General features: G+C 44.1%; 1 protein-coding gene across 1 annotated transcript in view; it reads left to right on the forward strand.

Moving 5' to 3' along the window:
• The window catches only part of DIP2B (disco interacting protein 2 homolog B), a 323,774-nt gene that overhangs the window by 282,168 nt on the left and 13,783 nt on the right, over positions 1 to 27,823 (forward strand). The window contains exons 27-33 of the mRNA XM_040340806.1: positions 4,345 to 4,466; positions 6,084 to 6,195; positions 7,563 to 7,672; positions 10,287 to 10,417; positions 10,506 to 10,674; positions 11,130 to 11,300; positions 12,574 to 12,635. Coding sequence (XP_040196740.1) covers positions 4,345 to 4,466; positions 6,084 to 6,195; positions 7,563 to 7,672; positions 10,287 to 10,417; positions 10,506 to 10,674; positions 11,130 to 11,300; positions 12,574 to 12,635 — 877 coding nt within the window. The remainder of the gene's footprint in view (positions 1 to 4,344; positions 4,467 to 6,083; positions 6,196 to 7,562; positions 7,673 to 10,286; positions 10,418 to 10,505; positions 10,675 to 11,129; positions 11,301 to 12,573; positions 12,636 to 27,823) is intronic.

The raw sequence follows: 27,823 nt of genomic DNA on the forward strand, positions 1-27,823 counted from the left end.
TGGGTCTTCTTTCTTCTCCTCGTCACGCTGACTCCTGGGGAATGGGGAGCGGTGTCTTCTGGGACCTTATATGTGTCCCAGGAGACATCCGCCCATTCACATAGCACCGTGCGGCTCGCGCATGCGCAGTAGGAAATCGGGCAGTGAAGCCGCAACGCTTCACTTCCTGATTCCCTCACCGAGGATGACAGCGCGGGGCAGCCGAGACCCGAGCAATTGCTCGGCTTTGGCTGCCGATATCGCGGGCTCTCTGGACAGGTAAGTGTCCTTATTAAAAGTCAGCAGCTACAGTGTTTGTAGCTGCTGACTTTTAATTATTTTATTTTTTTAAAGCTGGACCTCCACTTTAATGCCATAAATTGTAAGAAAAGAATTGTGCCAAGTTTTAATTCCATTTTTTTTACTTTCTTAATGGGGCTTAATTTACCGCAAAATCCCCTTCCTATACTGATGGTAAAATGACACAATAAAATGCATAGCCGATTAAAATATTGCAGTAGAAATAGCTTTTGCTGCAATACTCGACTTCAATAGAGAGATTTCACCCGCAGTACGTTTTTGCTGCTGCTAGATGTCCTTAGTCTGAGAGACCGCGTCATTCAAGCCAATTCCACCCTTCAATCCACTTCCGGTGGAGACTGCCTATGCTCTCTGCTTCAACTCCTGCCCAACACCTCTAGACTTCAGCGCAGGTTCCCCTTGCATCATTGGTTTCTAGGTTTTCTTTCCCCCATGTGATCATCTACACAACTGAATTTTAATTCGCAGTGCTGTATGGCCTAGATGTATATCCTTACAAAAGTGTAATTTGCCCATTTATCAATGCCCTACGGAAATATCACTAGCCATGAGTTTTTTATTACATTTGGTAATATATTATTACTTTCTTTCCCAGGTCAGTAATAATACACTGATCAATAATGTTTCATGTATGTAAGCTACATTGTTCAAAATCCATCTGTACAAAAATACATCATGACACTCATGTCTGAGTTATACAGACTGTTTACATCTAGCGTCTGGTAACCAAATCCAATTTCCATGTCATGACCTGAGGAGTGCGAATGGCCATACCATGACAATATGCCGTCGTCGTGGAACCATATTTTCCATCCTGTATGTCAAATGTCCTAGCAGATTTCAGTCTGACAGGGAAGCAGAGTCCACTCCATACACAGCTTGAACATCAACAGGGTTTGAATTGGTCTTCAATTCCAGATAATTGGATCTAATATTGAGACCCTTCAAAGTATTTGTTGCTGTGGCATATATTGTAAAGGGAGTGCTCTGTTGGCTGTGCTAGTGCACTAAATTAGTATTTATTGTGGCATGCCTATTATTCACTGCTTACTCTACAGTGGTCATCAGTTGCTACTTGTTCTTATTGGGCTTCAAAAATGTAAATGCAACTATGTATTTTATATGAAATCTTATTAAAATTGCACTCCAGGCAGATAAAATCAGTTATGTACTCGATTATAAAACATTTTTTTAATGCAACTATTTTACCCACTTGAATTTTTTTTGCTATTAACCTCCTCTTATCCCATGTACATTGGGACCGAAAGAAAGAGGGGCAGGTTTAGAAGCCAGTCAGGTGTGCTACAGTGAGGTAAAAAAGTATTTGATCGCTTGCTGATTTTGTAGGTTAGCCCACTGACAAAGAACTGATCAGTCTATAATTTTAATGGTAGGTTTATTTTAACAGTTAGCGACAGAATAACAACAACACAAAACCCATTTCAAAAAAGCTATAAATTGATTTGCATTTTAATGAGTGAAATAAGTATTTGACCCCTTCGCAAAACATGACTGAGTACTTGGTGGTAAAACCCTTGTTGGCAATCACAGAGGTCAGCTGTTTCTTGTAGTTGGCCACCAGGTTTGCACACACTCCTTTTTGTAGATCCTCTCCAAGTCATTAAAGTGGTTGTTAAGCCACTCTAACCTGTATACACCATCAGCACGGGCTCCTATTGTAGTTTCCCCCCTCTGTGTATGATTTTATAAAAATAAATGCTGCAAATACCTAATTTCACTGCTGAGATTGTGATCACATGACTGCCCAGCTCTCTCCTTTTCTCCTCTGAGAGATGCAGCGGGCAGGCTACGATTCCTCTGCTGATGTCAGTCTGGAGGGGAGGAGGAGAGAGCTGGCTGGTCATGTGATCGCAATCTCAGCTCTTAAATTAGGTATTTACAACATTTGCATTTTTAAATCATTCACAGAGGGGAACACTGCAATAAAAGGGAGTGCTTATGCTGTATACAGGTTAGTGTTATGAGAGCAGGGGGGGGGGCACAGGAGCAGAGAGGATAGCAGGCTGCTGATGACACACATGTATATTGACCACAGTGTCTGGTCTCAGCAGCCATGATACACCGTTGTCAGTTTACAAAGGGGTTGGGAGTAACTGGCAGGATGAGACAGGTTTTTTAGGTTTTTCAGGGGGCCAAATGAGACAGGACAAGCATTGTGTCATATAACTTGTCTGGTGACTGGCTAGGCCGCTCCAGGATCTTAATGTGGTTCTTCTTGAGCCACTACTTTGTTGCCTTGGCCGTGTGTTTTGGGTTATTGTCATGCTGGAATACCCATCCACGACCCATTTTTAATGCTCTGGCTGAGGGAAGGAGGATCTCACCCAAGATTTGACAGTACATGGCCCCGTCCATCATCCCTTTGATGCAGTGAAGTTGTCCTGTCCCCCTAGCTGAAAAACACCCCCAAATCATAATGTTTCCACTTTCATGTTTGATGGTGTTCTTGGGGTCATAGGCAGCATTCCTCCTTCTCCTCCTCCAAACGCAGCGAGTTGAGTTGATGCGACAGAGCTCGATTTTGGTCTCATTTGACCACAACACTTTCACCCAGTTCTCCTCTGAATCATTCAGATGTTCATTAGAAAACTTCAGATGGGCCTGTACATATGCTTTCTTGAGCAGGGGGACCTTGTGGGCATTGCAGAATTTCAGTCCTTCATGGTGTGGTGTGTTTCCAATTGTTTTCTTGGTGACTATGGTCCCAGCTGCCTTGAGATCATTGGCAAGATTTGACTGTGTAGTTCTGGGCTGATTCCTCAACGTTCTCACAATCATTGAAACTCCACCATGTGAGATCTTGCAATGGCGCCCCAGACCGAGGGAGATTGATAGTTATTTTGTGTTGATTCCATTTGCGAATAATCGCACCAACTGTTGCCACCCTCTCACCAAGCCATTTTTCAATGGTCTTGTAGCCCATTACAGCCTTGTGTAGGTCTACAATCTTTTCCTTGACATCCTTGGACAGCTCTTTGGTCTTGGTCATGGTGGAGAGATTGGAATCTGTTTGCTTCTGTGACAGGTGTCGTTTATACAGGTAACAAGCTGAGATTAGGAGCACTCCCTTTAGGAGAGTGCTCATAATCTCATCTTGTTACCTGTATAGAAGACACCTGGGAGCCAGAAATCTTGCTGATAGGGGATCAAATACTTATTTCACTCATTAAAATGCAATTCAATTTATAACTTTTTTGAAATGCGCTTTCTGGTTTTTTTTTTTTTTGTTCTGTCTTTCACTGGTAAAACCTACCAGTAAAATTAGACTGATCATTTCTTTGTCAGTGGGCAAATGTACAAAATCAGCAGGGGATCAAATACCTTTTCCCCCTCACTGTATATGCAGACGGGAGGGGAGAAAGGACCGCTTCAGTCTGATTCTGCTCCTTCATGGTCCAGGCACATGCTTGGGACAGGGAAGTGTACCAGCTTTATTGCATAACTGCAGTAGGGTAAAGTCAGGTCACCAACCCTGCTTTGCTGTTAGGTAGGCAGCTCTCGGGACTGTCTGGAAATGCTTACAAATCCAATAGCATGCAACACCGACCCCCCCATATTTACATTTAAGGTGTGTGTTCAAATGTTAAGCTGGAGTTCAGACTTAAAGAAAAAAATAGGCTGCCATTTCAGACTACATTTGGAAAATGCCAGCTGACACTCTGTCTTAAATTACTGTGCCAGAACAAGTATGCATGGCAGGTGTTCTGATTTCATTTGCTGAACATTAGGCCAAGTCAGTACTAAAGCCATAGGATTGTATGACAAGGCAATAGAGAGGTTAAAAAAGAATAGAAATCCGATTAATCAAAAATCTTCATGTTCTATCTTATGAATCAAGTCATTGTTTCAGAAATCGTTTTCTGCACTTATGGGTTTTACGGTCTACTTGAAAATCCAAAAGTCTATGCATAAAAGAATGTGAGTGCGGTTTGAAGTGTTCGAATCGCATACATCAAAAACATTTAATTTTATTTATTTTTTAGCTTTTTTTTACCATTTCATCACACTGTTTTTTCTTTTCAGGAGTTGAATTGATTGCAGCATTTTATGGGTGTTTGTATGCTGGCTGCATTCCAGTAACGGTCCGGCCTCCACACGCTCAAAACCTCACAGCAACCTTACCTACAGTGCGAATGATTGTAGATGTAAGTTACTTCTGACGAATATTTCATCAACTGTCTGAATTTTGTACATAAACTGTGAGCAGTGATGGCAGTATGTCAGATTGAGATACGGTATATCATGCAATTAAAATAGTACAACTATTGACTTTATGAATGTTGTATGTATTTATATAATGAAACAGTACATTCGATTTAAAGTTACTTGTAGACTAATCAGTTTAGATGGTTTTTATGAGCTGTGTTTCTCAAGAAGAATAAAAGATTTTCTGTACCTTTTTGAGCCTAAGCATGGAAGCTTTGATAACTAGCATGCAAATGCGACAATATTTTTCTATAAGTCATACTGCATAATGGCCACAAAAGATTTATGATGGTTTATATAAAACTAATTGTTTCTGTGTCTGACTTTCTGAGAACATAATCATATGTAAATGTGTCTCTTAAGTTGCTTCTTGAATAAACGGGACCATAGAAAACGAAATAAAACTCTGCCTGTTACACAGCAGACTAATGTGAAATGGCGCTTGTTTATGAATAGGACTATAGGCTCCTAACTTTTACATATAGCTGTATACATTTAACCACTTCAGCTCTGGAAGATTTACCCCCTTCTTGAGCAGGCCAGTTTTTGGCATACGGCCCTGCGTTACTTTAACTGAGAATTGCGTGGTCGTGCAACACTGTACCCAAATAAAAAATGTTTTATTTCTTCATCAATTTAGATCAATATGTATTCTGCTACATATTTTTGGTAAGGAAAATCCCTGATAAGCGTATATTGATTGGTTTGCGCAAAAGTTATAGTGTCTACAAGCTATGGGATATATTTATGGTATTTGTATTTATTTATTTTCATACTAGTAATGGCGGTGATTAGTGGGACTGCGATATTGCAGCAGACAAATCGGACACTGACACTTTTGACACTTTTTTTGGGAACCCAGTGACACTAATACAGTAAACAGTGCTAAAAAAATATGCACTGTCACTCTACAAATGACACTGGCTGGAAAGGGGTTAACATCAGGTGCGCTCAAAGGGTCAACTGTGTTCCTAGCCAGTGTTTGTGTACTGTGTGGGAGGTGCTTTTATTAAGGGAAGATATGGGTCCATTTGGACAGTGTGCAGGGACCGACCTGTCACAGTGCTGCTCTTCCCTATGGGGGATCGGATGACGACGGACCGTAGAGTCCGTCGTCATCCGATCCGCCAGACAGATGGAAAAGTAGGGTTTTCCTCCATCACACTTTGGCGGATCGGAGCGGGTCGGATGTCAGCGGGCATGTCACCGTTTAACATCCGTGGCTCCATAGAGGTGCACGGAGCGCCTGTTCAGGTCCGCCTAAAAAACTGACAGGTGGACCTGAAGGGTCCGCCCGTGTGAAAGGGACCTAAGCCCTTATTGCATGCCTCTTCTGCAAAAAAAATGGTGCCTGTTCACATTTTTTTAAGTTTCTACATTTGGTCCCACTTTAAGCCTAAGTGACTGATGTGGTGTAATTGTTAATGGTGCCTTTGTTTCTTTTTTTTTTTTTCTTTTTTAATTTATCAATTGTCTCTTGTTTTGAATTTGTATTTGTAATCTAAATGGCCAGTTCTTTAAATTGTGTTTTAATAGCAAATTCAATTTTGTTTTAGGTTAGTAAAGCTTCCTGCATTCTCACTACGCAATCTTTATTGAGATTACTAAAGTCCAAAGACGCAGCAGCAGCGGTAGATGTGAAAACATGGCCAACCATCATAGACACAGGTTAGTATTTACTGTTCTTACACAAGAGACATACAGGCATACCCCACATTTAAGTACACAATGGGGTTTATTTATTTAAAGCTGTACAAAAGTTGTAGCGAAACCCACTAGCAGTTTGTTTGAAGTAACAGCTCTCCCTATAAAAAGGTGAACTTTAAAAACTTTAGCAAAGCTTGCTGAAAGTTCTGTAAATTGTTTTGTAAAAGCTTAATGTCTTTTTGTCTTTTTTTTTTTCCCTGCTGCGCTCTTATGATATCCCTATTGTGTGATACTTTAATACTCTGCTGTGTAAAAAAGGAAGTCTTGGACCTCCACACCAGTCCTGGGCCTCTGGTGTTGGAAGCCCAGGGCTTCCTTCTTCCTAAAGTGATTTTTGCCTAGGTTTTTTTGTACTCGTCATAAAATCATTTTTTTAAAGTCTATTGGGGGATATACTGTAGGTACCACCCCTGTGTTTGTTTTTATAATTCTGCTCTCAGTTTTGCTTTTATTTTTTTGTAAAACTGAGATATACTGGTGGCGAAATAGGTTATTCTGGGCTGGCCTACAGGTTTATTTTTGTTTGCCAGTCCTCCTGTAGGCAGCAGTGGACTTCACAAAAAGGATTATACAGTACAATATTCCTATTTTAAAAAAACTCTAAGCATAACTTTAGTGCCATCATCGCACTTTTCCATCTACAGCAGTGCAAGTTTTAAAATCTATTTATAGCAGTCATAGGGGTTAAAATTATTTTTTTCAAGTCAATATTTCCAAAAGAAAGCCTTATTAAGAAAAAAATTATAGTAGAAAACTTACTTTGGTATGTCAAGTAAAGTGATATTTAAAGTTACATGTTTTTTATTTAAAAAAGATAATATTTACCTGCTCTGTGCAAAGGTTTTGCACAGAGCAACCCTGGTCCTCCTTGTTTTGGGTCCCAACCCAGCTCTCCTTGCTCCCCCCCCCCCCTTTGAATGCTTGGGGTGGGGTACTGACACAGACTTAATTCCAAGCTGCATTGTGTACGCTCAGCCTCCCTGCTCCCTCATTATTGGATTGGATTGACGGCAGCGGGAGACACAACGCAGGGCTGGACCAAGATTCGGCTCAGCTAAGTGTTTATGGGGGGGGGGGGGTATATGTGTGTGTATAGGCCCATAGCAGAGATGCTCTAGTCCATAAGATGGGGGGGGGGGGGGATACATGTGTGACCTGAATGATTTACAGACTTTAGTAGGGCAATATTGAAGTGACTGTATGCTATGATAGAGCTTTTGGTATTCTTAATATGTCGGAGTCTCTAAGTGCAAACAATGTCAACAGAAAATGATATATGTCTTTACAAGTATTAGCTCAATGTAAAATCTGCATATATTTATTTCCAGATGATTTGCCCAGAAAGCGAATACCTCTGATGTATAAACCACCAACACCTGAAATGCTGGCCTACCTCGATTTCAGTGTTAGCACCACAGGCATGCTCACAGGGGTCAAGGTAGGTGAACCGTGTTAATGTCTGAAAGCAGTTCCTTAGAGAAGGTTTTTTTGTGTACATGTATGTACTAGACATGTGCACACCAAAATATTTTGTTTCGGAATTTCGTTTTCGTCCGAAAAATACATTTATTTAGTTACTCCCGAAATTCGTTTTTATTTATTTTGTTTTTCGTAAAAAAAAATGCATTCGTCCGAAAATCCAAATTAACTAAGGTTGAATCTGTCATTGAAGGCTTATGGTGTCTGTCGAATGTTCTACCAAGTTTCGACAGAATCTTTAAAAAAAAAAAGAGATTTGAAGGAATCTTTAAAAAAAAAAAAACCTGGGGGGGGGGGGATTGTAATGTAAAGTATGCGTGTGAAATAGCGCATGTTTCCCGTACTTAGAACTGTCTCTGCACAAAGTGTCATTTCTGAAGGAAAAAAAGTCATTTAAAAATCACTTGCGGCTATAATGAATTGTCGGCTCCCGGCAATTCAGAGAGAATTCATTCATATAAAAAAAAAATGTGGGGGTCCCCCCAAATTCAATTACCAGGCCCTTCAGGTCTGGTATGGATATTAAGGAGAACCCTGCCCCCAAATAAAAAAAAATGGCGTGGAGTTCCCCCAAAAATCCACACCAGACCCCTTATCCGAGTACACAACCTGGCCGGCCGCAGAAAAGAGGGGGGGGGCGAGAGAGCGCCCCCTCCTGAACCGTACCAGGCCACATGCCCTCAACATGGGGAGGATGTCCCCATGTTGATGGGGACAAGGGCCTCATCCCCACAACCCTTGCCCGGTGTTTGTGGGGGTCTTATCAGAATCTGGAAGACCCCTTTAACAAAGGGGACCCCCAGATCCTGCCCCCCCCCTATGTGAATTGATAATGGGGTACATTGTACCCCTACCATTTCACTAAGGAAGTGTAAATAATTGTATAAACACACACACCGTGGAAAAAAGTTCTTTATATAAAAAAAAAAAATCCAGCGGTGGTAATCCACTCTCGGTCCCTGCTCCAACCTTGTCGGTATCCAGCGACGGGTGATCTACTCTCCACCGGAGACAGCCCGGCGAATGAAGCGGCTGGAGCTAGTGACATTTCTTATATAGGTGAGGTGGGGCCACCCGTCACGTGACCCCGTCCCCCTCTGACGCACCCTCTGCTACGTCACTGGGGAAGCCCAGGCTTCCCCCTTGCGTCAGAGGGGGGCGGGGTCACGTGACGGGTGGCCCCGCCTCACCTATATAAGAAATGTCACTAGCTCCAGCCGCGTCATTCGCCGGGGGCGGCCGGCGATGCTGCGCTCTGGATCCTGGACCTGGATGGACATCTCATCGCTGGACCCCGGCGGAGAGGAGATCACCCGTCGCTGGATACCGACAACGTTGGAGCGGGGACCGCGAGTGGATTACCACCGCTGGATTTTTTTTAATAAACTACTTTTTTCCACGGTGTGTGTGTTTTTTAACAATTATTTACACTTACTTCGTTAAATGGTAGGGGTACAGTGTACCCCATTACCAATTCACATGGGGGGGGGGGGGCAGGATCTGAGGGTCCCCTTTGTTAAATGGGTCTTCCAGATTCTGATAAGCCCCCCGCCTGCAGACCCCCACAAACACCGGGCAAGGGTTGTGGGGATGAGGCTCTTGTCCCCATCAACATGGGGACATCCTCCCCATGTTGAGGACATGTGGCCTGGTACGGTTCAGGATGGGGCACTCTCTCGTCCCCCCCCTCCTCTTTTCTGCGGCCGGCCAGGTTGCGTGCTCGGATAAGGGGTCTGGTGTAGATTTTTGGGGGAACTCCACGCCATTTTTTTTTTATTTGGGGTGGAGTTCCCCTTTAAAATTCACACCAGACCTGAAGGGCCTGGTAATTGAATTTGGGGGAACCCCCACGCTTTTTTTTTTTTTTAATAAATGAATTCTCTCTGAATTGCCGGGAGCCGACAATTCATTATAGCCGTGAGTCAATTTTAAATGTCTTTTTTTCCTTCAGAAATGACACTTCAGAGACAGTTCTTAGTACGGGAAACATGTGCTATTTCACAGGCATACATTACAGTTGTTTTTAGCTACTTAGTCGAATCTTCATGTCTCTCTATGTCAAATCTTTTCTCTATGTCGACTCTTCTTCATGTCTCTATAATGTCGAATCTTTTCTCTCTATGTCAAATCTTTTCTCTTTATGTAGAATAATATTGGACTAATAGAGTTAAGGTTAGGCACATTCGACCGCAACGAAAACTAAAATAAAAAAATTTCTATTACGGATCTTTCCGTTTTCTGTGCTTTCGTTATCGTTTGTTAAAACGATAACGAAAATACCTGAAATTCGGACGAAAACGAATGCACATGTCTAGTATGTACACTGTTACTACTCATAATACTATTTAGTATTCAGCCACTTTATTGAAACCACAATCATGAACATAAACCGGAAAGGTTCTTGCGTCATGAATGGTCGTAAATGGATTTATTACGAAATAAGAATTATTAAACTCTGTTAAATATTTACTAAACAAAGTTTTTTCCTTTTTTTTTATTGATGAATGTAAAAGAATATCTAAATTATAACTTATATGATCTGTATCACTTCAAACCCCTCAATTTTCCTGCAGATGTCCCATGGAGCTGCAAATGCACTTTGCCGGGCGATAAAGCTGCAGTGTGAGCTGTACTCCACGCGTCAGATCGCGATTTGTCTGGATCCATATTGTGGGCTTGGCTTTGTACTTTGGTGCCTTTGCAGGTTTGTTGTAGTTGTAGATTCTTCCCTGTATAAATATAAAAAGATGTATTATTTCAGTAATTTTTTTATGTTTTTGCTATCTCTGCAGTGTTTACTCTGGTCATCAATCTATATTAATTCCTCCTATGGAGTTGGAATCCAACCTTTGCCTGTGGCTATCTGCAGTTAGTCAGTACAGGATTAGAGACACATTCTGTTCTTATTCTGTAATGGAGATGTGTTCTAAGGGTCTTGGAAGTCAGATCGAGGTGCTAAAGGTAAGATGCCAAGTATAGTTTTACACCATTGAACATCCATGTCTAGTTATGCTCCTGTCGGTAGAGAAAATGATAAGCAGATTATACCAGGCTTTATTGTTTAAGATGTTTGAGGGCACTACCGTCTTAAGAAATCTTTGTAGCACCATTCAGAATTATACCCGATATGGAAAGTCAATCAGATGTATTCCTTTGCATCTGCACATCTGAGTCTTTTCTTTCTTCAGAACTAAAATGGGACGTATTTATTTTGTTGTGGCCAATTTCGGTATGTTCATTAGATACTCGGTCATTGCAGTTCACATGTATGACCTGTAAGGCCTAAAAAAGCTAATGCTTCCTAATAATCCATGTATGAGTATTGTTAGGCTTTGGGTGACATTAACATAATATGGAAATCTTTCTTTTAACCCACCTGGTTGTGTTTTTTCATTATGCCTTATTATCTCCTGTAGACTAAAGGAATAAACTTGTCCTATGTGCGGACCTGCGTAGTGGTGGCAGAAGAACGTCCAAGAGTTGCTCTCACGTATTCCTTTTCTAAGCTTTTCAAAGATATCGGTCTTTCTCCTCGTGCTGTCAGTACTACGTTTGGATCAAGAGTAAATACTGCTATATGTTTACAGGTAAGTTGTAGGGTTGCAGGTATGGGAAGCATTACTGCCATATATAAAAATGTGTTCTCTTTGGAAGCACAACTAAACTTAATATTTCTACATAAAACGTGGGGGGAAAAAAAACAACCAAAATCAAAGTGTCTATAGTAGTGAAGTCTATTACGTTTATAAATGCATGTACAAATCAATCCGTGATATCTTCATAGACTTGAACACTCAACGTTTTTATTCCAATACTTCCACCACGTTGTGACACCGCTCCCTTAAAGTAGAACTATAGGCAAAACATTTTTTTTCATTTTGGATAGAGCAAGGGAGGGTTCTAATCCCAGTCAGGTTTTTTCCACCATCTGTGTCACATTGCTGAGATTTCCCTTCACTTCCTGTCCCATGGCCAAATAGGAAGTGAGAGGAAATCCCTGCAAATAAAGAGAATTCCTTGGGGACCCCCAGGTCACCAGAACTAGTGTCTCCATTGGAAGATTTCCCCTTTAGTAAACCCCAAATTTGGGATTTTCTTTTACGTTCACTTTCAATGATAATGGTAAATAGGACAAATGGAGAGCATGTGAATCTCCTTAACAGGGGCACAGACAGCAATAACAACTGAAAGGCATTCTAATCCCTCTTCACTTTATCCAAAATGAAAGAATAGTTTTGCCTTTCGTTATTCCTTAAACAGAGTTCCACTCGTTTTTCAGTTTATTAAGTTAGCAGCTACAAAAAGTGTAGCCGCTGACTTTTAATAAACAGACACTCATCTGTTCCAGCGATTCGGCCGCCCAAGGCCTCGCTCTTTTCCACAGCACCATCATAGCAACTATGGGCACCCGGCTGTGACAGCTTGCGGCTTCATGAGCCGTGCGCGCACAACACATGCGCGAGTTGCCCTGCACTCTCCTAGTGGGCAGGAAATCTTCTGGGACCTGTGACGTGTCCCAGAAGATTGCAGAGAGGGAGGGGCCGCCTAGGGGGAGAAGAGAAGTCACCTAGGTGGCCAGAAGACGTACGTGGGACAGGAAGTACTTGTAAAAAACAAACAGGTACCCACTAATAAAAATAGCGCCGCTATGCTGTCAGCGCACCTCCCGCCCCAGTGTGAAAGGGGTCTTTAAAAACACTGAAACAGCAGAAAATGTGGCGTGGCTGTAGTAATAAATGCACATTGTTCATAAAGTGAACAAGATTGTACCTAATGTGTTTGATAACGTTTATATACTTCCTGCATGCAAATACCCTTGGAATCGAATTTGATAGAAATGCCTTCTGGTTTTCTTACCAGGGAACCTCAGGGCCAGATCCAACAACCGTATACGTGGATCTCAAATCCCTTCGGCATGACAGGTATGTAGTTTCATAATAGTACGCTGACGTATTTTGTATGACAAATATTGGTCTTCTCTGAGTGAGGCATGTTCGTGGGATATGAAGGGGCCTATGCTTTACAAAGCTGGCTCTGAAAGTTGCTGCACTGGATTTCTAAGTTGGTTGACACTTCCCGCACAGTTCACTGAGGTTTTATTACTTGCACTAAGATCTTATAAGCGAGTAGTTCTAGCTGGCTATGGCACAAAGTCAAAACAGTGTCATTATTTTCTGTGTATTGACTGTAGATACTGTTCATACACAGTGAAGACAGAAGTTTGAAGAAATAACACTGTGTTTTCTTTAAATTAACCACTTAAGGACCCCTTCACGCCAATATACGTTGACAGAATGGCACGGCTGGGCACAATCACGTACCTGTACGTGTCTCTTTAAGCTCAGCCGCCTCCCTACAGTTAGAAACACATATGAGGTCACGATTAACTCCTAAACTGCAATTGTCATTTTCACAGTAAACCATGCATTTTTATAGCACTTTTTGCTGTGAAAATGGCAATGGTCCCAAAAATGTGTCAAAATTGTCCAATGTGTCCGTCATACTGTAATGTCGCAGTCACGAAAAAAATCGTTGATCGCCGCCATTAGTAGTAAAAAAAAAATTATTAATAAAAATGCAATAAAACTATCCCCTATTTTGTAAACGCTATAAATTTTGCGCAAACCAATAAATAAACGCTTATTGCGATTTTTTTTTTACCAAAAATAGGTAGAAGAATATGTATCGCCCTAAACTGAGGGAAAAAAAAGTTGTTTTATATATTTTTGGCAAAAAAAAATTATAGCAAAAAGTAAAAAAAAAAATTCCCGCTCTATTTTTGTTTATAGCGCAAAAAATAAAACCCGCAGAGGTGATCAAATACCACCAAAAGAAAGCTCTATTTGTGGGATTAAAAGGATGCCAATTTTGTTTGGGAGCCACGTCGCACGACCGCGCAATTGTCAGTTAAAGCAACGCAGTGCCAAATCGCAAAAATAGGCAAGGTCCTTAACCTGCATAATGGTCCGGGTCTTAAGTGGTTAAAGGAGTTGCCTACAGCATTTCCTGGCACAATCATTTCACTGGCTCATAGTCAGATGAAAGTGTGCAATCTGTAAAATATAGTCTGAGGTCTTCTAACAATTAGATATATATTATATTACATTACTTAGAAGACCTTGCCAAAGTTCATGACATCTATGTTGGTCTATGCAACCCTACAGTTTTATGAATTGGGCATGAAGACAGGCAGTACAGCTCAATCTCTGAATTGGTAAAACTACTGATCAGCGCTAACAAGAAATTATGTAGCCGGTATTTTTCAAGACTGCTACAAAATTCGAGATTTTCCTAGCTTGTGACGGAAAATATTAATTATATGAAGACAGGAGGCGAGTATCTTATGCATTATCTTTCTTTAATAATGCCCATAGCAGAAATACAGTAAACATTTATTGTAACTTAAAAAATTCAAAGAACTACCCTTCCCAGCAGTCCCTGGGCCAGTGTAGCCCCTCCCAGACCATAGCCTATATAAGGGACTGTCTGAGGTAACCTATTCCTCTTTCTTCATGCGAATTAGTGTAAACAGGAACCGAAAGTCCAATTAGACATCTCCGCGGCTGCCGGGAACCTTCCGACCGGAACACAACATCCGAATCTGGAGGAAATGAAAGGACAAGGCCAACACGGACCAACTTCATCCGGACGGACTTCATCCCAACGGGGACTATAGGAAACCCAAACCATTCGGAGCCGACCGGTCAGTTGTCCTCAGGAACATGGACCAACGGATTCAGTCAACGGCATCCCGACTCCGGATCTGGAACGCAGTAGGAACCTCCATCTGCGGTGAACTAAACCCATGGATCGAAACGGACAGCAATCCCAACGGGGATAGTGAAAACGAACTCCCGGGGCGTACCAGCCTCCGACTTGCAGGGTGCGTGGTTCATCAGTCTAGAACGAGAGAGAGACAACCTCGTGACAGGGTTGGGTTGGGAGGGAAGATACTCGCCTCCTGTCTTCATATAATTAATATTTTCCGTCACAAGCTAGGAAAATCTCGAATTATACATCAGACAGGAGGCTCATATCTTATGCAAGTTCAAAGCTATAACAATGCATATGACCAATAACAATCAAAATAATCCACAACACTGACATAGATATGTGTACCTCCTGTTCAAAGCGGGATTGGCGGAAAAGCGGTCGCTGACAACAGTCCGCCGCTATAGTAAGTCACAGAGGAAACCGGGAAGAGAGGATTAACGTAGGAAACGAGGAGTTGAAAGACTTGCGAAGATCGCAGCGAGGCTGTCAAGGACATATAAGTCTGTAGACAGCGGACCACATACAGTTGTGGATGTGCGGGGAAGAACAGGTAGAAAAGCGATCGAAGTACCGTCTGGTCCAACGCACGACGGAAAAAGACTTGAGTCTCTGAGGCGAGGAATGACGCCTGGATATGTCCAAAGCCTTGACGTCTGACCCACGATGATGGAAATCAGACACAAGAAGACAGTAAGCTCGAAAGACAGTAACCTCAAAACAGAGTGTCAACGTCCTCCAGCCCGAGAACATGATCATGACCTTGGAAAAATCCCAAGTGTGCTGGTACATTGGGCGATTTAAACTTAACGCCTTCAAAATTGACACACCAACGGATCCAAAGAGTCCGCCCGATAATTGGCTATTACAGACCCTGGCGCTTGAACGGGGTCGACCCGTCGTTGATCACACCAAGTAACCCAGAGTCCCCAGGTAGATCGAGATGCCGATCTAGTCCCGGGGCCCAGTCCAAGGCAGGGAATCCCTAGCTGTTCCCGAAAGGTCGTAGTCTGCGACCGGAACCCCGATACTAACCATGTGAGGAGAGGTAGGATGTGCTTCGTGAGTAGAGGGTGCAGATCCCCGTTCGGACCAGCGAGGAGGTGGGGGGAATGAGGAAACAACCTGGGGAGTTCCACCGTCATCCTCAGAAGGAGGGGAAACCATGGCTGCGTCGGCCACCACGGAGTGAACCGCACGACTGATGCCCTCCGGCTCGCTAAGTGAAGGAGGACCCTGAGGGTCACCGGGAACAGGGGAACGCGTAATGTGTCCCCTGTGACCACGTTTGGTGGAGGGTGTCCACATGGTGCGCCTCCGGATCCGGCCTCTGGTTGTAAGAGCGCGGAAACTGGTGGTTGATACGGGGAACGAACAGGTCCATAGAGAAGGATCCGCGAAGTGAGCGAGGATCAGGGACCCTGACCGGTGCGGTCGCCAATCGTTGGAACGAGAATCCAATCTGCCACCCTATAGGGATAGTCTGTGGCATATCCCGCAATCGGGACGATGTTGCATTCCAGGCAGAAGTGCCCAAAGTCTTACTAGATCCGCTAGGATTCTGGATCAGGGGCCCACCAAGCGATCGACGTACCGGACTGCGGGTACGTTGTCCGAACGCAATAGCACACAGCAGATGGACGTGCGTGGCAACAGACTTCTGATGGCAAAAAAGGCCGTCAGGGGTGTACGTGTTGATGTGCAGCCGAGGGTTCTCTGCGGACCACGTCCTACCGGAGGACGAGGGACTGCACCGAGCACCCCAGCCGAGGTGGCTGGTATCCGACCCTATGACAAAATCCGGTGAGGAGTTGAAAATGTCTCGCCGTTCCGTTTGACGGCATGACGTAACCACTACCGTAGGTCCACCATGGCTTCACTTAGTTTGTATAGCGAAGCCCCTAGCGAAGATGTAGAGTCTCGAGTCTCTGGAGGGTTCGACAGTGAAAAGGGGCTGGAGAGTGGCCTGGATTGACACCGGGAACAGGCCGACTAAGCGAGTCAGTCCGCGTAAGGACACCCGCTGCTGCCCAGCATGATACCGATGTCTTTGCGGATGGCGGCTAATTGGGTATGGGTAGCCGAAGGATCGCTCGGTTGGTGTCCACCAAGAACCCCAAAAACTCTATCTCCTGAAATGGGGAGATAATAGGTGTTCGTGATCTATGAGGAGTCCCAGATCGCGAAGCGATCCGACCATCCAGGAGGCGTGTTCGCTCGCTAGGCGAGGGGAACCAGCCATTAGAAGTAGGTCGTTCAAGTAGATGTTCAACCTCACCCTTGTTCCACAGGGCAGTAAGTTGGTGAGATTTCTCAAGCTCCCACCGGACGAAAAACCGCCTTTCTTCTTCCTGATCGGGAAGATGTTGTTGAGGAAGTTCAAAGAGAGCGGGTCCATCTCTACTATCGGCTGTTTGGTCCAAGGTCTAGCAACCTGTTGTCCATTAGGACGGTGTTTAGGTTTGAAAAACCGAATGGGATGGTGAACCAGGTATACGCCTGGTAATATAACTCCATTTGTCCTACCGTCTTAAAGATATCATCAATTAGCGTGATCCCATTGTGCTAGGTCAACCGGCTTACAGAGGCGGTAGCCTGCTCACTAAGGCGTAGGGTTAGGTGATAGGTCCAGAGATCTAAGATCCAGTACTGTGAGGTCCCAAAGGCCCTCTCTATTCCCTTCCTGGAATACTGAATGATTATGGGATCCACCTCTGGAGTGAGCACCACCGTATTTGGTAATGGAAGGGTGAGTATTCCACCCTCAACTTGTCCGGTTAGCGTACCGATCGATCTCCGGGTCCAGCATTTGATCTGTTGGATCACCTCAGGTAGAGGTGCCCAGTCACCGGAGTGTGGGTGGCCAATCACCTCCTGATCGAAAAATGGTACTCCACAAGAGTCCAATAAGGTTTTACCTTGGGACCTAGGGTTGGCGTCGTCATGGAGCGCCATGTGCCCACTGCTCACATAATCATCATCATTATCATCATCATTTTCATCCTCAGACTCAAAGGTGTTAGCCGCCTCGTACTCCGCGGACGACTCTGAAAGAGTCCACGAGGAGTCTGGCTCTGTCCGTCTAGCGGATCGCTGCCTCTGCATGTGCATCTCCCCGAGGCTCGGGGGTCGATTGGAGTCTGGGAAGGCAGTGGGTCGGCAGGCCCGGGAGGGTACTGCCTGGGGCATGTTATTTACTTCCCCTGCCGAGGAGTCCGTGTGTCGGCAGTCCTGGGAAGGTACTGCCTGGGGCATGTTATGTACTTCCCCTGCCGGGGAGTCAGAGGGTCGGCAGTCCTGGGAGGGTACTGCCTGGGGCATGTTATTTACTTCCCCTGTCGGGGAGTCAATGGGTCGGCAGTCCTGGGAGGGTACTGCCTGGGGCATGTTAATTACTTCCCCTGCCGGGGAGACGGAGGCCACATTAATGTGACGGCGCATACGGGACGCCATGCCCTACTCAGGGGCGTTATATCCTTGCCGGGAGATCCGGACATAGGGGTGCATGTGGGTTGGAACAACCGATGCCCTGGTAGTCTGGACGGACCTACCGACCAGCTCAGGAACCAGTGCAGCACTGAGGTAGGTAGGGCCTTCCAGGGCTGCGTCCACCACTTCAGTGGCGCCAGTAGGGAGTAAAGGATCTGTCGCCAGCCACAGGAGAGGAGTCAGCTGTCTGCGGACAGCACGGCCGTGCAGCACAGGAAGATACGGAAGTTATGTACTATAACTTGTATAGTAATTTCTATAATTCATTCAATTATTGTTATAATTTGTTTATTTATATATATATATGTATTTATTTATTCAATTATATTTAAAGTATAGTTTAATAGTTTATATTTTAAAATTTGTTTATTATATATATTTATATATTTATTTATTTATTCAATCATATAGATTGTATAAATTATTTATTTATAGACATTTATGTTCATTGATTTATTTATATTTATTTAATAAGTCAATAATTTATTCATTCGTATAATTATTTAAATGTATTATTTATTTACATGTATTAATATATTCATTATATGTAGAATAGACTACAGGGGAATAAATTCCCAGAACAAGAACTGATGTTTAATGTGACTGAAGGTGAAGGAGTGACAGAAGCAGGGGAGGGGAAGAATTCCCCACCAGTTAGGTGTGAGTGACAGAAGTTAGATGAGGGGAGATATTCCCCACCACAAGGGGAGCTAGACGTGAGGCTCGGGGCCGTAGTCTCGCGAGACTACGGCCTAACGTGATTCGCATAGATCAGTGAGATCTACACAGAGTTCCAACCATACAGCCGCACGCACCCTGGCGTGGCGGCGATGGGGAGAGACGGCCTAGCACACGGAGGATGGGGTCCCCAGGACAGGTCCGCAGCAATGGCGCCGTCGATTCGCGACAATAGCGCGATTGGTGCAGGGAGATCCTCACCGCCACGCCCCCCTCAGAGATGAGACGCTCTGAGGAGAAGAAGGGAGGTAGGAAAAAAGGCGCCGAGATGTTAAAATGGCGCCGTCCTACCTCCAGTCAGAAAACGAGCAGTGTGCAGAGCGCACCGGGGGGAAACAAAAGAAGCAAAGCAGCGGTATATTGTAAAATAAACAAATAAAGAAGCCCAATGACTGTAAGATGTACACATCAGAGGAAACCGCGTTCTCTACAAAACGGGTGGCACAGATAGCAAAGTGGGAAAAGCATACAGCAAAAACTAAACGTTTATCATTTTTAGAAATATCAGTTGTGCTTCATAAGACAGAAGGTTGATAGAACAACACACAGATGAAGGTCTGAGGGGATCAGAGGGTATATACAGATACAGGTGGAAGTTGAAGGGAATAGCGGAGGAGGGAAAAACCTCCGTAGCTGTAATAAAAGCCGGGGTGGGAGGGGGGGGGATCCCCAGCACCCTGTGGAAAGACGATGTGACATTTAGGATCTACACAAATTAAAAAAGGCTGCTGATAACCAAATAACAAGCAAGCCTACATAAAAATTATAAACATAGAGTAATGTACTTATCTGAGTTCTGGCTATGAGCAGAAAGAAAGAGGGAATAGGTTACCTCAGACAGTCCCTTATATAGGCTACGGTCTGGGAGGGGCTACACTGGCCCAGGGACTGCTGGGAAGGGTAGTTCTTTGAATTTTTTAAGTTACAATAAATGTTTACTGTATTTCTGCTATGGGCATTATTAAAGAAAGATAATGCATAAGATATGAGCCTCCTGTCTGATGTATAATTACAATTACAAAATTGTTCACATGTAACTTCTTTTTGTTGAGAAAAACATAAATCCTCTCTGGGTGATTCATGTACATTGCAAGGGTTTAAGCAAATTTTGTTCTAAAGAAATAGCAGCTTTTTTCACCTTGTCCCTGAATGGGAGATTCAGACTCATTCCTGAATGGGAGATTCAGACTCATTCCTGAATGGGAGATTCAGACTCATCCCTGAATGGGGGAGATTCAGACTCATCCCTGAATGGGGGAGATTCAGACTCATCCCTGAATGGGGGAGATTCAGACTCATCCCTGAATGGGGGAGATTCAGACTCATCCCTGAATGGGGGAGATTCAGATTCATCCCTGAATGGGGGAGATTCAGATTCATCCCTGAATGGGGGAGATTCAGACTCATCCCTGAATGGGGGAGATTCAGACTCATGCCTGAATGGCGGAGATTCAGACTCATGCCTGAATGGCGGAGATTCAGACTCATGCCTGAATGGGGGAGATTCAGACTCATGCCTGAATGGGGGAGATTCAGACTCATGCCTGAATGGGGGAGATTCAGACTCATGCCTGAATGGGGGAGATTCAGACTCATGCCTGAATGGGGGAGATTCAGACTCATCCCTGAATGGGGGAGATTCAGACTCATCCCTGAATGGGGGAGATTCAGACTCATCCCTGAATGGGGGAGATTCAGACTCATCCCTGAATGGGGGAGATTCAGACTCATCCCTGAATGGGGGAGATTCAGACTCATGCCTGAATGGCGGAGATTCAGACTCATGCCTGAATGGCGGAGATTCAGACTCATGCCTGAATGGCGGAGATTCAGACTCATGCCTGAATGGGGGAGATTCAGACTCATGCCTGAATGGGGGAGATTCAGACTCATGCCTGAATGGGGGAGATTCAGACTCATGCCTGAATGGGGGAGATTCAGACTCATGCCTGAATGGGGGAGATTCAGACTCATGCCTGAATGGGGGAGATTCAGACTCATCCCTGAATGGGGGGAGAATCAGACTCATCCCTGAATGGGGGGAGAATCAGACTCATCCCTGAATGGGGGGAGAATCAGACTCATCCCTGAATGGGGGGAGAATCAGACTCGTCCCTGAATGGGGGGAGAATCAGACTCGTCCCTGAATGGGGGGAGAATCAGACTCGTCCCTGAATGGGGGGAGAATCAGACTCGTCCCTGAATGGGGGGGAGAATCAGACTCGTCCCTGAATGGGGGGAGAATCAGACTCGTCCCTGAATGGGGGGAGAATCAGACTCGTCCCTGAATGGGGGGAGAATCAGACTCGTCCCTGAATGGGGGGAGAATCAGACTCGTCCCTGAATGGGGGGAGAATCAGACTCGTCCCTGAATGGGGGGAGAATCAGACTCGTCCCTGAATGGGGGGAGAATCAGACTTGTCCCTGAATGGGGGAGATTCAGACTCATCCCTGAATGGGAGATTCTGTGTTTAGAGTGGATATATAAAAAATACACACCCTGTTAAAATGTCAGGTTTCTGTGATGTAAAAAAAACGAGACAAAGATAAATAATTTCAGAACTTTTTCCACCTTTAATGTGACCTGTGAACTGTACAACTCAGTTAGATAACAAACTAAAATATTTTAGGGGGGGAGTAAAAATTAAAAACAAAAATAATGTGGTTGCATAAAACACACAGGACCCTTTAATTAGCTGTACAACCGGCCCACATATATGTGAACGGACTCCATTAAAAGCCAGTCTGATTCACATATGCAAATCGGATGTGGTTCAAGACACATCTTATTTGCATATATGTGAAAGGAATCTTTTACACTTTTGTGTGAAAATGCCCACGTATATAGGACCCCATTCCTCGAACAGTTATATTCTAAGCAAAACAAATCCTGATTCTCATTTTATCCAGAATTGTGCAGTGCAGTAGCACACAGAAGGTTTTTTATCTTCATGCATAGAATAAAACCTTCTGACTTTAGAACCACTTTAAAGTGGAGCTCCCCACAAAAAGTGAACCTCCGCTTTTCAGAACCCTCCCTCGCTCCCTCTGTTCTCACATTTGGCACCTTTCAGGGGGGAGGGGGTGCAGATACCTATATAATACAGGTATTTGCACCCTCCGGGATTTATTTATTTTTTAATGGACCTCCGCTTTAAGTATAGCATAAAAAGAGTTTTGTTATATCTGTTCTATAAGTGTGAAAAAAATACTTGGTGATCTTGTCAGCTGTCCTCTGCCGCTGTTGATTATTTTACAGGAGATAAGAGAGGGTCTTGAGTGACAACTTTGGTCCCCTATATATACAGTACGTGAGCGTTGTCACCCTATGACAAAAAGTGTGTACTGGCAGTGTCCCTAAGTGACGATAAGAAAAAAAGACTAATGCAGCCAGCACATCTAAGGACTTTAGTTTATTACAATTTTGTTTTTGGGTTTATATACCCAATAAGATCCTGTCAGTGACCACCTCCCCTTTAGCATATTGTAGCCAAGCATGTTTAAACCAGAAAAGCAAGCAACTTGCATTATTTTTTATAACATTTGAACGTAATATATTCTGCTTTATGTAAGCAGTGCTTAAAGAGGATGTCCGCTGAAAAAAAAATATTTAAAGCCAGCAGCTTCAAATACTGCAGCTGCTGACTTTTAATATTAGGACACTTACCTGTCCTGGAGTCCAGCGCCGTCCGCAGCAGAGGACGAGCGATCGCTTGTCACTCTGCTGCTCCCCCCGCCATCCTCAGTGAGGGAACCAGGAAGTGAAGCGCTGCGGCTTCACTGCCCGGTTCCCTACGGCGCATGCGCGAGTTGCGCTGCGCCTGCTGATTGGCTTCCGCCGTGCTCTGGGAGCTGAATGTTCCCAGAGCACAACGGGGGGAGGACGGGAGGTGACGTCCTGCCCGCAGACTGTGGCCGGAAGTGGGTGCAAATACCTGTTTTTAGACAGCTTATCTGCACCCCCCTCCCCCTGAAAGGTGTCAAATGTGACACCGGAGGGGGGGAGGGTTCCGATCAGCGGGAGTTCGACTTTAGGGTGGAGCTCCTCTTCAAAGCATATTGAAGGGGCCCCCATAATGGTTTTCAGCCTGTCGCTTGTTTGTTCTCTTTTCCATTGTGCTGCAGTTCTTGTGTAAGAAGAATCTCCACTCTGATGCTGCCACATATGAAGGCTCTGTACTACACCTTGGGTTGGCTGATATTTAAACACTTTATACACCTTTTTAAAGTTGCCAGATTGTCACCATCTCTAATAAAAAGATCTGCTTACTCATTCATGCAATATTCATCCATTAGCTGGGAACTGGCAGTGTACTCATGTCAGAAGCATCTCAAGTGATTCAGACACTATGCTATTTCTGGCTGCCTGACAAGTAACAGGATAAGAATCTGTTGTAATGACCTTCCTATCAAAGTTCTGTGCTGGAGCTGGTGGAGAAAAGGGACTTTTCTGGTGACCGAATCTCTATTTCAAACTAAAATGTACATATATTTATGTTGGGATAATGTTAGCTTCCTTGTTAGGCCAATATCTGTGTGTTCATCCAGAAGTGATATGTTATGCCCCATACACACAAGTGGAATTTCCGTCAGCAAAAGTCTGACGTGAGCTTTTTATCGGAAATTCCGACCGTGTGTATGCTCCATCAGGCTTTTGCTGTCGGAATTTCCACCAGCAAAAGTTTGAGAGCTGGTTCTCAATTTTTCAGACGGAAAAAATTCCTATCGAAAAATCTTTTGGTCTGTATGGAATTCTGACGGGAAAAAAACATGCATGCTCAGAAACAATTTGACGCATGCTCGGAAGCATTGAACTTCTTTTTCTAGCCTCGTTGTTGTGTTGTACGTCACCATGTTCTTAGCGCTCAAAAGTTAAGAGAACTTCTCTGTGACCATGTGTATGCAAGCCAAGCTTGAGTGGAATTCCGTCGGAAAAACCATCCGACTTTTTTCCGATGGAAATTCCGCTCGTGTGTACAGGGTATTAGAGATGAAATATGGTGCCATGAGTCAGCCCCTGACTTCTTGTATATCTATATGTGGAAACTCCAAAAGAGAGCTCCATTCATTCATTGCCATCATTCCTGTCCACCTTTTGTGGGTTGCAGAATCTCCTGCTGCATATTCCATAATATGATATTCACAGGGAGCGGGAGATCCTTTCACAATGTTCACAGTAGCTATGCAAACCCAGGAACTTAAAGCGGGGGTTCACCCCAAAAAATGTTTTTAACATTACATTCAGCCGAGTTGTCCTAATAACAATCGGCTGTTTTTTTTTATTTTATCCCCGTACATACCGTATTTTTACTGCCGCTTCAGGTATGTCTTCTGCGGGACTGGGCGTTCCTAATTGATTGACAGGCTTCCGACCGTCACATAGAGCGCGTCACAAGTTGCTGAAAGAAGCCGGACTGCGAGTCGGCTCTATACGGTGCCTGCGTATAGAGCCGACTCGCAGTTCGGCTTCTTTCGGCAACTCGTGACGCGCAGTATGCGACGGTCAGAAGCCTGCCAATCGATTAGGAACGCCCAGTCCCGCAGAAGACATACCCGGAAGCGGTGGTGAAAATACGGTATGTACGGGGATAAAATTAAAAAAAACAGCCGATTGTCATTAGGACAAAAACATTTTTTTTCGTGAACCTCCGCTTTAAAGAGGAAGTAAACCCTGATGGGTTTTACTCTTTATTTCCCTGCAAAGGTAAAGCATAATGGGCTATTATGTGTCACTTACCTGAAACCGAAGCCTGCGATGTCACCGATGTCCCGTGTTGCAAGAAGCGTCCATTCTTCACCCCTCTTCCGGGGCCACGAACTCCAGCTCTGTGACTGGCCGGAGTCGCATGATGTCACGAGCAGCCAGTCGCTGCATGACCCTCCTTTAGAAACGGCACGATCGCCGTTTCTAATGTGCGCCTGCGCCGTTGTCTATGGCACATGCGCCATAGATATCGGCACTATCTCTATTGTAAATATCTCCTAAACAATGGATGTTTAGGAGATATTTCCAGCACCTATAGGGTGTACAACCACTTTTAACGGTGAAGTCGCTTTTTTCCCGGAAAATAGCCTATGCAGTCAAGGATCCCAGTAGATATTTATTAGGGTTGCACCAATACCGGTATCGACGCCCATAATGAGCGTTTGCACAAGTGCTCCGACATCTAAAAAAACAATAGCTCTGCGGTGCGTTTTGAGCCCATACAAAATGAATGGGCTCAAATTACTCTGCAAAGAATCGCGTGTGATTTGAACAGGATTGTGGTGCGATTCCTGTCCAAATCACATGTGTTTTCACACACCGCACTTGTGTGAACCCAGGCTTGTTATAGTGACTCCAACCTGGGTTCACACAGGAGACCGCATTCCTGTTCAAATTATTTGCAGTGGGATTTGAGCCCATTCATTTTGTTTGGTCTCAGATCGCAAAGGTATCGGTACTCGGTATGGGCAAGTACTTGACTGAAAGTATTGGTACTTGCCATCAAAAAAATGATATTGGTGCAACCCTAGATATTACAAAACTCTGTAGCTTTGTAAAATGTACATTTTATTGTCAAACCTGTACGTCATTTGGGCCCCCTTGGAAGCCTGGCTGTAAAACTTTTAGTTAGCAGTCTCAATGTCCTACCTTGTTCTAAACATAAGAAATCGCACAGATCCCTCCATCCATACTAACAGCACGGTTGGAGGTCTCTCCTGCTGCAAAATATTATATTTTTACAGCCGATGCTGTCAGGTGCAGACAGGGCCACCCATTCATGGAATTTCAGACGGTTCATCAGGAACCGTCTGAAAATCCCAGCCAGCTGTATCTGTCACTATAGAAAAGTGTGCTAAGCTGCTGCAGGTATGAAGATCAGGCACCTAGATGTGTCTGCACATACACCAGTCTCTCAAACATTACTGTCATGACTGCATGCCAAGCTGTTCTGATGGGCAAAGATCTAAAGGCCTATTCACACTCTTGCATTGCAACTAAACAAGTCAAGACGTGGCAACACTTGTTCTATGTGTAAATGACAATGTCTTGCTATTTCTTATGAACGGCTCTGTTGGCTTAATCAGATCGCTCATGTCTACTTTCCTGCTGATTCTGGCTGTTCCTGCTAAAGTTACCTTATGGACGCTTTACTTTGTACTACCTTGCTGCTTATCGTTGTTGGGTTCTGCATTAGGGTTGCCACCTTTTCTTCAAGTCAAACCCGGACACTTTAGCGGCGCACAGAATTTTTTTTTATACATATATAAGCTATGCATATATTTTGAAGTTACGCACAAGAGTCTTCTTTACATCAGAGTCCGCAGAGTTCCCCTTTTACATCAGAGTTTCCTTACACTGTAAAGGGGGGCGGGGCAGACTCTGGAGTAAGGGAAAACTCTGGGGACTCTAACATAAGGGATGCTCTGTGAACCCTGATTTAAGGGGGAACATTGAGGACTCTGATGTAAGGGGCAACACGATGGCCTCTGGTGTAAAGGGGAACTCTGATGTAAGGGGTGCTCTGAGAACCCTGGTTTACTTACTCAGAAGCAGGAGGGAGAAGGGGGGGGAGACTTCAGTCACAGACAGGGATGGATGTAGAGCTCACTCACCCCTTGACAGTCAGCACCTCTCATCTAGATGTAGATGAGGCTGCTGGATTTCAAATTTCCGGCCCCCACTTTCCTTTTCTGAGGCACAGCACCGGGAATTGGAGTGTGGGCAGACAGAGGGGTAGGGGCAGGAGGAAGAGCTGCAGATCAAGCCCTCTCTCCTCTCCTGTCTGTGTGGGTGGTGGGAGGGGGAATTGACAGGTGCTGGCTTTGAGCAGTGGGAAAGAGAGTGTAACAGACACTCTCGGCGTACACAACTGCAGCCAGAAACCCTGCTGGGAAGCCATAGTCTGATCTGAATAATGTGTCCGGGTTTCAGGTGGTCTGCAACCCGAACACATGATTCCAAACCCGAACTGTCCGGGTGAATCCCGGACAGATGGCAACCCTATTCTGCATACAGTGTATCCAAAAGTATTCACCGTGCTTCACTTTTTCCATGTTTTATTATGTTTTAATAAAATTGTGTATGAAGCTTGTAGCATCATACACAAAAATACCCGAGGCTGTAATTGGGGCCAAAGGTGCTTCAACAACGTGTTAAGCAAAGGCTGTGACTACTTATGTGCATGTGATTTTTTTTATATATATATATATATATATATATATATATAAATTTGCATACAAACAAATTTCATTCACGTTGTCATTATGGGGTATTGTTTGTTGAATTTTGAGGAAAATAATGAATTTAATAAATTTTGGAATAAGGCTGTAAAACATGGGTGCTCAACCTGTAGCCCTCCAGCTGTTGCAGAACTACAAGTCCCATCATGCCTCTGCTTTTGGGAGTTATGCTTTTTAACTGTCGGCCTTGCAATGCCTCATGGGGCTGGTAGTTTCGCAACAGCTGGAGGGCCGCAGGTTGAGCACCCATTTAACATAACAAAATGTGGAAAAAGTGAAGCGCTGTGAATACGTCCGGGATGCACTGTAGACAACTTTATTGCCATCACTCTGGTTTAGATAGCAGCTGTTCTATATGCTAAAGAAAAAACGTAAATTAACACCTTTAAAAAAAAAATGTTTTTAAATATAAACGGCTCTCCAACTCGCCTTGCAGACAGAAGTGTGTGATGGTACACCGCAGTGTGCGGCAGGACAATACTGAGCTGTGCAATGCTATATACATGTATGAAGTTCCATAAGGATCTATTGGAGGGCCTTTGAAAGCACCTCTGTTCCTGTTCATCATTTTAGGTAGGAGTGCAAAAGAGGTTATAATAATAAAAAATCCTCTGAATAAATTAGATAAAAAAAACTGTTGTATGTCACAATTGACAGGTGTAATCCTACAAATAAAGATTCTTGAATTTTTATATTTGTTTTCTAGTTTTGCTGGGAGATGTTGCTGATACTAAAACATTGAAGAACGTCTAATGGCATTTACCTTTATAAATGTAGTAATAGATGCACTAGCACATTAAATATGCGCTGGAGTCTAACCATACCATAACTCCATCTTCTGCTTCCATTTTGCTGAAAGCTGAAAGAGACAGTTCAGCACTACTGC

Source organism: Rana temporaria, chromosome 2 (assembly GCF_905171775.1).
Source record: "Rana temporaria chromosome 2, aRanTem1.1, whole genome shotgun sequence".
NCBI classification, from domain to species: Eukaryota; Metazoa; Chordata; class Amphibia; order Anura; family Ranidae; genus Rana; species Rana temporaria.